The sequence below is a fragment of the Euprymna scolopes genome, chromosome 36 (assembly GCF_053919585.1).
Source record: "Euprymna scolopes isolate OS-2025 chromosome 36, ASM5391958v1, whole genome shotgun sequence".
NCBI classification, from domain to species: Eukaryota; Metazoa; Mollusca; class Cephalopoda; order Sepiida; family Sepiolidae; genus Euprymna; species Euprymna scolopes.
In genome coordinates, this window is record NC_136517.1 from 87972864 (window position 1) to 87984896 (window position 12033).

At 34.3% G+C, this 12033-nt stretch overlaps 1 protein-coding gene across 1 annotated transcript in view; it reads left to right on the forward strand.

Moving 5' to 3' along the window:
• The window catches only part of LOC145260264 (uncharacterized), a 144822-nt gene that overhangs the window by 36681 nt on the left and 96108 nt on the right, over positions 1 to 12033 (forward strand). The window contains exon 2 of the mRNA XM_080118090.1: positions 8611 to 8678. Within this exon, the coding sequence (XP_079974216.1) occupies positions 8611 to 8678 (68 nt within the window). The remainder of the gene's footprint in view (positions 1 to 8610; positions 8679 to 12033) is intronic.

Genomic DNA, 12033 nt, shown 5'->3' on the forward strand with positions numbered 1-12033 from the left:
AGACTTGCCACATCTTGCAAAAAAAAAAAAAAAAAAACCTAAACTACAGTTGTTGTTAGTGACCATTGCCGTCCCTGAGCAATTGCGGACACTGGCGACCGTGGCCGAAATGTAATAATTAGTGTTTACTGCAGGTACTGTTTAAATCTAAGAAAAGCAATTAAGGGAATTCGTAAATCAGTATGAATTAATAAATTTGCGAAAAAGGGTCCATAGTTTTAGATTCTCTCTGTATATGAACTGTTTAGAATGATCGAAATCAGTCCTAGTTGTTTCTTTTTGTTGTTCAAGTCTTCCTCGTCTTTTCAATTCTTCCACCAATTGTATTAAATAAAAATTTTTTTACAATGTGATCACCACTTATCAAGGCCCGGAAGCCAGTTAGGGAAAAGGGTTATTGCATGTACAGCACGTTAGTGTTGAGATTTAATAAAGCGTCTACTTAAGAGGGCGGTTCATCAGGAATTTGCTTACGTCAGACTTGAAGACATCCAGGTTGCAGTCAGGTGGGAAACAGACGGACGGAACAGAGTTCCACAGGCGTGCACTTCTAAGAAAGAAGCTTTGTTCATGGAACCTACGTTTTGAGTTAGGCACAAATAAAGAGTGGGGAAATATTTTGACAGTTTTATGTCGTTTTTTTAACGTGTAAAACAAAACAATTACGACATCCCAAACTCCCATGGTAAGAACGGCTTTCAGAATAGACACCGGCTTTTTATTTATTTTTAATTCGCTCAAATTTTACCATGATAATCATGTCAGCATACTCACCCGCAAATGCTTAAAAAAATGGGGGCGGCAGTGTCAGAAGGAGAGAAGTAGCTTTGTTTATCGCGCGTGTGTACAAACCTGGCAACCAGTGATCTCTAAAGTACTTGTCTCCGCAAAATTAGAATGGGATTTTCTTAATCAGCATAGTCGAAAACCTTTAAAAGTCGTCATTCTAAAGAAAATTGTGGAGGTGGATCTAGTATAAAAATTACTCCCCTCTCAAATTTTTCCACCAATCCAGTGTGCCACTTTTGGGCTAATTGGATTTTTCCTACATTAACGGACCTTTTGTATAACTCTGTCCTCTGCTAGAAAATAACTATTCTTTTTATTATTATTATTTAAATATTCAAATTATACGAAATTAAGTTTAACTTTGACGAAATCTTCACAATAAACTCTCGAATTTTATAAACTTGAAAGAAAAATAAATGCACACGCACAAACACACACACACACACACACACACACAAAATAAACCCCTAAATTAAAAAATATATAATAAATAAACTTATTTATTTTGGATGAAGACATTTAACGGATTCTACTTTTTACAAAAAATTCCAAGTGTTACATTGTTATTAAAAAATTGTGACTGTGATTTATTTATTGACGTATTTATTCATTTTTTTTACAAATATTTAAAAAAAAAATGGCACACTGTGTTGAAAATAAAAGTCTCAGTTTTAAGAATTTGCCAAAAATAATCGCGATTGTGACTAAAATTTCATTGTTTATTTTAATAACAACATTTGTTTTACGCTAACGGATTTAGTAGATCGCTCGTGTGAGAGGGGATATTTAATAAGAATCTGGAGTTTTCATTAGTAAATATCTGTTTAGGAATGGACTTAAAAAGATCGTTGCCAAAAATAACCTCTCGAAACTTCTGAGTAAATCCGTTTTATTGTTTCTTTTCCAATATTTAACGCTGATAAACCCGGTCGGTCGTATGTTTCAAATTTGCTTCAATCAGTAATAGCGGCAATTAGTCGTACATTGATCGTAGGTAATTTTTAGTCGTATATATTTGAAACCCGGAAAAACATGTTTTTTTTTCAGGGCAAGTTAAAATTGAGGGAGGGGTATTTCCGTGTTTACATTCCCACCGATTGCTGTTTACATATTTGTGAGTCTTCAGGACGTTCAATCAAAGACGGTAAAGACGTTATATATATAAAGTTGTTTACTTGTGCATGTTGGTTCCAGTATTTAAGGTAATCACTATTTAAGTGTCTGTTTATGAGTGGTTAAAATGTTAGTATTTCTTTCTTTTTTATGCTAGTGCCTCCTGTGGAGAGCGACGCCATTTTTGTAAACTTTTAGAAGTGTTCGTTTATCTAGGAATTAGTTTCATTCTGGAATATGAGAATGTCCGGTGTCAGTCAATTAGAAAGTGCGGAACATTGTTAGGGAGCCATTATTACTTAGTATTCGGAAATCAGAAAGAATATGTTATGTCTATATTTATCTTAGCCAGTTACGGAGAGTGTGATCACAATATAGAAAAAATATGTAGGTGACAAATAGTAGTAATGGTAGGACTAAATATCTAGAGAGGAAAGTACGGACCCCTTCGTCTTAAGATGTTGTGGTTGTGATGGTGATGATCGTCGGATGGAATGCAGTATTCAAATTTCACGGCTGAACGTGTCTGCAATGATGGTCTAAAGCTACATATAATAGTGGCTAACAGGCTAGACGTGTTAAATTTGTGTGTGGCATCTGTGGTTGCAACCCTACGATACTCTCCGCCAGAATTTCTGCAGTCAAATTATTATATAGAACATTATAATAATAATGATCATCAACGTCATTATCATCATCATCGTCATCTACATTCTCCTCCTCATTATCGTTGCCATCATCATCATTGTCGTCTTCATCATCATCGTCCATCATCATCAACACTGTCGTCATCATTATCATACTCATCATCGTCGGCATCATCATCCTCTTCAGAATCATCATCATTATCATCACCATCGTCATTATTATCATCATCATCATTGTTACAATATTTTTTAACTATAATGGGGTATGATCCCGCACAATCGAGAGATTCTATTTATAAACGATGCTGCTAGGAACTGACGAACCGAATTAATTCACATTCTGCTACCAACCAATCAGAAACCAGAATTGCTCCATAAATATTAAACTTTTCTGTAGCAATTTCGCATATGTTTTCTTCGTGTTAACACGGAAAGAATCTTTTGCTCTGTGGATTCCAACTCGAAAACTGTCTACTGCGAACCAGTCACCTCCCAGGACTTGTGTAGAACAATTAACCATCGGAAACTGTTCTGAAACTAAGCATGGCTTACACTTCTAGAATCATCATCATGATCATCATCATGATCATCATCATGATCATCATCACGATCATCATGATCAGGATCATGATCATCATCATCATCATCATCATCATCACCACCAACAACATCATGATGATGATGATGATCATCATCATCAACGTTGCCGTCATCCTCCTCCATATCCTGATATATACAAATGCAATGGGTAAAAACATTTATGGGAAGGACTGTTCTGATAAGTACACGGTTGTGTTTGTATCATGTTTGTAACATGTTTGTATCATGTTTGTATCGTGTTTGTATCATGTTTGTATCGTGTTTGTATCATGTTTGTATCATGCTTGTATCGTGTTTGTATCGTGTTTGTATCGTGTTTGTATCATGTTTGTAACATGTTTATATCCTGTTTGTATCATGTTTGTATAATGTTTGTATCATGCTTGCACCATGTTTGTATCGTGTTTGTATCATGTTTATATCATGCTGCACCATGTTTGTATCGTGTTTGTATCGTGTTTGTATCATGTTTGTATCATGTTTGTATCATGTTTCTATCGTGTTTGTATCAGGTTTGTATCACGTTTGTATCGTGTTTGTATCATGTTTCTATCGTGTGTGTATCAAGTTTGTAACATGTTTGTATCATGTTTGTATCGTGTTTGTACCATGTTTGTATCATGTTTGTATCGTGTTTTATCATGTTTGTATCGTGTTTGTATAATGTTTGTATCATGTTTGCACCATGTTTGTATCATTTTTGCATCATGTTTGTATCATGCTTGCACCATGTTTGTATCGTGTTTGTATAATGTTTGTATCATATTTGTATCGTGTTTGTATCATGTTTATATCATGTTTCTATCGTGTTTGTATCATGTTTGTATGATGTTTGTATCGTGTTTGTATCATGTTTCTATCGTGTTTGTATCATGTTTGTAACATGTTTGTATCGTGGTTGTATCATGTTTGTATCGTGTTTGTATCATGTTTGTATCATGCTTGTATCGTGTTTGTATCATGTTTGTATTGTGTTTGTATCGTGCTTGTATCATGTTTGTATCCTGTTTGTATCGCGTTTGTATCAGGTTTGTATCGTGTTTGTATCATGTTTGTATCGTGTGGTTAACATGTTTGTATCGTGTTTGTATCATGTTTGTATCGTGTTTGTATCACGTTTGTATCATGTTTGTATCGTTTTTGTATCGTGTTTGTATCATTTTTGTATCATGTTTGTATCATGTTTGTATCATGTTTGTATCATGTGTATATAATGTTTGTATCGTGTTTGTATCATGTTTGTATCATGTTTGTATCATTTTTGTATCATGTTTGTATCATTTTTGTATCATGTTTGTATCATGTGTGGATCATGTTTGTATCATGTTTGTATCATTTTTGTATCATGTTTGTAGCGTGTTTACATCATGTTTGTATGATGTTTGTCTCGTGTTTGTATCGTGTTTGTATCATGTTTGTATCATGTTTGTATCGTCTTTGTATCATGTTTATATCATGTTTGTATCGTGTTTGTATCATGCTTGTATCATGTTTGTACGATGTTTGTATCATGTTTGTATCATGTTTGTATCATGTTTGTATCATGTTTCCGAATTTTTGTGAAGATGATTCATTATTTGTATTCTTTGAATTCATGAAACTACCGTTCTCATCTTCAGTGCCATTTTAACAACGTTTTGGTCGATGTTACCTTCGATCTTCTTCAGGTGTATCTTGTCGAACTCAGGAATGTTTCTGTCGAACTCGGTAATCTGGACGGAATTTCGAACGGAACCCTTTATTTACTTCAGAAGGGTTGCGTATTCTCGTTCCGTCAGCCATGACTGGATAGAACTCCTAAGTAATTTGCAATTGTATCTTTCGGTTGCCCACAATTGAACCTCCAACCTTCAGAAGAGCATCACTTTTACAATTGATTTTCCAAGAACTCTAATCACTGTGCCACTGGTCCTTGTGGACTCTCGAGTTCAATAGAAACATTTCTGAGTTCGACAAGATACACCTGAAGAAGGTCGAAGGTTACATTGATCGAAACGTTGGGAAAATCACACTCAAGATGAGAACAGTAGAACGAACAATCCAAATAAGACAGAGGGATGAGTGTCATAATTACATACAAGAAGAAAAAAGCTAACTAATCGTAGATTTTTCCGTCCTAGCACATCCCAGGGTGAATATCAAGAACACAAAGCAAATACATGGAATTTTCCAGAAAAGTGAAAAAATAAACAGCATGCAAAAAGCCAATATCATGCCGATAATCATGGAGGCACTATGAACAGTTCCAAGAAAAAATGGATTACAAGACTAGGAGAAATTCGAATCAAAGAAAATCAATGCTGGAAAGAGACAAACTTTAAAGAAAAATCCTCAAATGCGGAAACCACCCTACATAATCAGAAAACGGTAATCAGTTAACGTTTCTCTTTTATCTTCATACTGCCCTTTTTCTGTCCTTCTAATGATCCATTTTTTTCTTCACCGCCCCCCCCTCAACACGTTTTTATTTTACTCAATGTCCCGATTTATCGCTCTTCCTCTTTTCGTGTCTCCTAACCCTCCTAACCCTAAAGTAGTAACGAGTCACTTAACAAACATACTTTTTTCTTGCTCCCGATATCTACCGTTTATTCCCGCTGTTCCCATCTATTTTTATTTTCTCATTAGCTTTCTGTCTATCCCTTTTTATCGCCGTCTTTTATCTTCCCTTTTTTCCAACCGTCCCATCAACCCTTTTTAAGGTTCCACATCTTCTTTGACTTCATTGTCGCACCCTCTATTATTATCGCAGCCTATTTAAGATGTGTCTCCTGTCGCACCTTTTTTTATGATATGCCTTCCTACAGTGTGGCTCCTACTAAACATTTTTTGCGATGTATCTAATATCGCTCTCTTTTTATGTGTTTTCTACATGTGCTAGCTATCACACCTCTTTTTTTACGATATGTCTCCTATCGCAGATAATTTTTAAGGTTTGTCTCCTTTCGTAGATCTTTTTTACGATATGTCTCCTATCGGACTCTTTTTGAGGAAACGTCTCCTACAGTACACTTTTTTTACGATATGTCTTCTTTTGCAAATCTTTTTTACGATATGTCTCCTATCAGAATCTTTTTGATGAAACGTCTCCTATCTTACACTTTTTTACGATATGTCTCTTATGGCAGATCTTTTGTTACGATATGTCTCCTATCGCAGATATTTTTTTACAATATGTCTCCTTTCGTAGATATTTTTTACGATATGTCTTCTATCGGACTCTTTTTGAAGAAATGTCTCCTACCGTACACTTTTTTTTACGATATGTCTTCTTTTGCAAATCTTTTTTAAGATATGTCTCCTATCCTAGATATATTTTACGATATGTCTCCATGCGTAGATCTTTTTTACGATATGTCTCCTATCGGACTCTTTTTGAGGAAATGTCTCCTACCGTACACTTTTTTTTACGATATGTCTTCTTTTGCAAATCTTTTTTACGATATGTCTCCAATCGCAGATATTTTTAAGATATGTCTCCTTTCGTAGATCTTTTTTACGATATGTCTCCTATCTGACTCTTTTTGATGAAACGTCTCCTACCGTCCGCTTTTTTTACGATATGTCTTCTTTTGCAAATCTTTTTTACAATATGTCTCCTATCGCAGATATTTTTTATGATATGTCTCCTTTTGTAGATCTTTTTTACGATATGTCTCCTATCAGACTCTTTTTGTTGAAACGTCTCCTACCTTCCACTTTTTTATGACATGTTTCTTATGGCAGATCTTTTTTTACGATATGTCTCCTTTCGCAGATCTTTTTCTACGAAATGTTTCCTATCGCACCCTTTTTGACGATGTGTCCCATATCGAACTCTTTTTATGATATATCTTTTATCGCACTCTTTTTATGATATGTCTCTTATCACACGCTTTTTTATGATATGTCTCCTATCGAACGCTTTTTTACGATGTGTCCCATATCGAACTCTTTTTTATGATATATCTTTTATCGCACTCTTTTTATGATATGTCTCTTATCACACGCTTTTTATGATATGTCTCCTATCGCATTCTTTTTATGATATCTCTTATCGCAGATCTTTTTTACTATATTTTCTGCAGTACTCTCTTTTTACCAGGTGTCTCCCAGTGCACCCTTTTTACTTTGTGTCTCCTATCGCATCCCTATTGCACCCTTATTTTACTGCCACCTACCTTAAGTATCAGTGATATTCTGCATTTTTTTTTACACAGTGATCACCACTTATCAAGGCCCGGAAGCCACTCAGGGATAAGGGTTATTGCAAGTACATTACGTTAGTGTGGAGATTTGGCAGCTCCAGTAACTCTCGCTTCTCCTATTTTGTCATTCAGTCCTCATTCAATGAGTGATTTTTCTGACAAAGGGTAAAGAAAAAGCTGCTTAAAGGTCGGTAGTACTTGGTGACCAGTAGTCTGAGATGTCGGAAATTTTTCTGTCTCTGTCTGTCCTTGTGGCCATGTCACTAGTAATGGTGCTGGAGGTAAACGTTTTGTCTGGGCTGACGTTATCCGCCTGATAGTCAGGGACCCGAACCTTGGATTAACCACTAAGGAGGCTGTCCTATCAGCAGGCGCAAAGTACTGGGACTGCTGTATTGCCATTTGGTGAGTGGATCTGGACCATGCAGTAGTCTCTGGTGGGGCCTCTCGATGCCATACTAGTGGGTAATTGTTACGGCTTTACCTTTTCGTGTGCTACAAATAAAAAAATTTCCCTGTCTTTTTCTCTCTTACTTTCCCTCTCTGTACTGCTCTAACCAAGTATGCTGATCTATTCCACAAATCCCAAAACCTCAACATGAAATTTTCTTCACTATCTCTCTTATACCCTCCCCGTCTTTTTGTGCTCTCCTCCCCTCTATCTCTTTTATACTTAATATACTCTACCACACATTTTCCTCAGTGACACATCAGACACCCTTTTTTGTATTTAATTCCATAACTATAATGCACCCGCTTTTTTTGTGCTCTTACCGTCATCTCTATAAATATGTGTCGACTATTAGCTCATTTTTTTCATGTGTAATTCTAGGAGGTCCGCCTCTCTCAGGCTTTGCCTTCTCTCTTTGTAAAATGGCGTTGGTTATTGTTAATCGCTTGATGCTGACGGGGCTGCACAGGCATTTTTGGAGGGTAAGAATGTTCCTTCTCTGAAGGGGTAACGTTTTTCAATCCCAATTTTCGATCCTAGTGCTACATTCCTCCCGGTAGGAGAGAATTAAATACATTCCATTTATCTTCTTCCCCTCCTACTGCCCCTATCTCCTTTACCTTTAGTAGGTTTAATCGCATCTTTTTTATTAGTGCCATGTAAACCCCACTTTCTTTTTATTTACTCATACCTATCGTTTCTTATATTGCTCACACATGTCTCCTCGACCCCGGTGCGTTGGTAACACAATACGCCATCCTCACCCCCGGCGTTTGATGAATGTGCGCCCTGAAATATTTCTTTGTTTTTTTTATCTTTTCAGGTTACGTTTGCCGATTTCTTTGCCAAAGTCAAGGAATTTGGTCCACCCAACGACTGCTGTGGATTTGGGTTAGATTTAAAAGATTCTGCTGAGATGTTCTAGATATTGGCCCAGGAATGATTCGCTAGAGATTCCAAAATGGCAAGAATAAAGGGGAAAATTTTGACTTGCATGATGACAACACAGGAACTTTTTATTTCCTCAACACTTAACATACTAGCAAAAGTACCCGTCGTTGACTGGGTTCAAAAACAGCCTACAAAAAATGGACTCTGATTTATGAAAGTATGATAGGCTATGAAAAGGAAGGGTTGTAAAGAGATAGCTTCGAATTTGAGGGTATCAAAATCAAAGCAAAATATGATGAAAGTAAAAATAAAATAAATAAACCCCCTAATTTATCATACCATACTTGTTCACACTGAAACACTTATCACAATATTCTGTGGATCTATATTAAAAAACCTTGATAAACTTTGCGACATATTTCCATTCTATGGAGGTCAGGTGCGAACGAACACCCCATAATTTTATTATACCATATTTTTTCAAACAGAAACATAATTATCAAAGTATACTTACGAAGATAGATATTAAAAGTATTTATTAAAGTTTGTGCCTATTTCCATTTTATGGAGGCCAAGCGCGAACGCAGACCCCACAATTTTATTATACCATCCCTATTTAAGTTGAAACATACTTATCAAAGTAGTCTCATGTACATCTATATCAAAAACACTTGTAAACGTTTTTTTTTGTTTTTTTTTAAATTTTTTTTATTTCCATACTTTTAATGAATCACCGTTCTGCCAGATAAAACAAACCCATTCCTGTGTCTCGATACATCTTCTATCATTATATGCGATCAGTTTTTTTAAAATGGTCAACCATATAGGAGCCTATTCGTGACCAGATACATACACACAGACATTCAGCTTTATATATATATATATATATATATATATATATATATATATATATAATGTGTTTTATAAATGTAATCATCCACTGACACGTGTTTCGTCGTCTACGACTAATCAGAGTTGTTGAATCTAGCGAGATTCGAAATCGGGACCCCATGGTAAGAAGCCTAAACTCTTAGCACTCATCCATCTCGCTAACTGTTCAGATATATCGTCATTTACGTAGATGTTATTTGTTTTTGTTTTTGCGATACGTTTTTAATGAATTCAATTATTTACGAAAGGTAAAAATTCACATTCAAAAAACAAAAATCAAAACAAAAACACTTTGCATAATTAATAGTTAAACACCCGAAAACGATTAACTAAAATAATCTATGGGCCTAATACGCGTTTGATTGGATTGTTGATATATACCTATGAGAGGTATTTTCGTTAAGCGGCGTTACATTAGAATACCAACCATATAATTGACCCCAGACAATAACTAAACACTCTAACTAGAGAACTCTCGTAACAGTATACTTCACAAATATAGATAAATATATACTTATACGCCTGTTTGCATGTATATGGTCTAAAGAACTTATCCCTAAAAATGAAGCATATAAACCTATCAAATATATGCATATACTAATATTATGGAAAGGATAAACATCAAATGAATGATTGACAACCATCGAAATTAAATTTATATATAGATATAAAAAATTCTTGCCACGATAATTACCTCAAACACTGTGGCAGAGGAGAAAATGTAACTACCTGTATGCTAGCTTTATTTAAATCATATAAATGGCCGAAATATTTAATCAACCGACTGTTAAGTTGACCATATGGACATATATCTTATAAATAAACAAATCAATAAAGTAAGAACACAAAAACAAATGAATGGATAAAAAAAAGGCGATGAATAGAATAAAAACAAAAAGATGAATAAATAAATAAAACTTGTCAATAGGAAAATAAAGTCGCCACTAAAAAAGAAATAACAACCATAAAAACCCAAGATAAGAAAGTGGTGACGATATTACTTCAGATCAAAGCGAAAGCGTAGGTCAATAAATAACCGCCAAGTTAAATAAATACCAATAACTCTCCACGCGAAATCGTACTTCCTTTTCCTCCTTCATCCCCTACTCCCTTCCTCTATCACACCCCCTCCAAACACCCCTACTGCTCGCATTCACAAAGTGTAAACCCTGCTTTCTTCCAGAACGTAAACCACACCCAAATATCTTATAAAACTAATGTAATTTTGACTCCCGTTTCAATATGGATTCTTGTTAGGTCTGCTGAAGTGTTACTCTTGAATTGGGATTCCACTGAAACATATATGTACATATGTAAGCAATAATGTTTGTAAAATAAACATACTATATACAAGCTCTCACCTTCACTGAGCATGTTTTAATAGTCTTTAAAAGTTTCATCAGATTTACATGTAGGAAACCATTTAATATAACCATGATATATATATATATATATATATATATATATATATATGTGTGTGTGTGTGTGTGTGTGTGTGTGTGTGTGTGTGTGTGTGTGTGTGTGTGTGTGTGTGTGTGTGTATAAAGAGCAAATAGTTAATAAAACATGCTAAAAACACTTTGAAATACACCGGATACGCGCACTATATATATATATATATATATATATATATATATATATATATATATATATATACACACACATATATATATATATATATATATATATATATATATATATATATATATATATATATAATGAAAATTACAATTAAATTTACCAAAATGATCCAAGATGGTAAAATTAAAGTAAATTATAAATATTAAAGAATTAATATTTATAAAATTATCTCAGCCAGATAGAAAAGCTCGATAAAACCAAAATAGGAAATAGAGCTTATAATATGAGCAAAAGGTTAATAAAATATGTTAAAAAACACTTTGAAATGAGTTAAAAACATATTTAATCGGAAAAGGAAACGCAAAATAAGGGGATAGTCCTTTATCCGCGGAGTTTCGAATAAATACTTTCCTTCTCATCAGAGGATAGGAATTAGCACAATGCAGGATCAGATTTTTCTTGCAAAAGTATTTGATGAAATTGCAAGTAAGTCAAAGATCTTACTTGATAACAAAATGTGAAGCAGAGGGAATATGGTGAAGAAAAAGGTGATTTCACGTGAATGGATAGTCAGGTGAAAGGTAAGGTATCCAATGACGGTAAAATCCAAAAATGTAGATCCAAGAAAGTTAGTTAAATTTCCATACCCACAAGTAAAATCCAAGGAAATCACGTAAATGGAAGATGGTCCAAAATAATCCAAAATTATTATATATATATATATATATATATATATATATATATATATATATATATGTGTGTGTATATATATATATATATATATATATATATATATATATATATATATATATATATATATATATATATTATAAGAAAGAGAGAAACAGAAAGAGAGGGAGAGAGATAAAGAAATAGATATGTC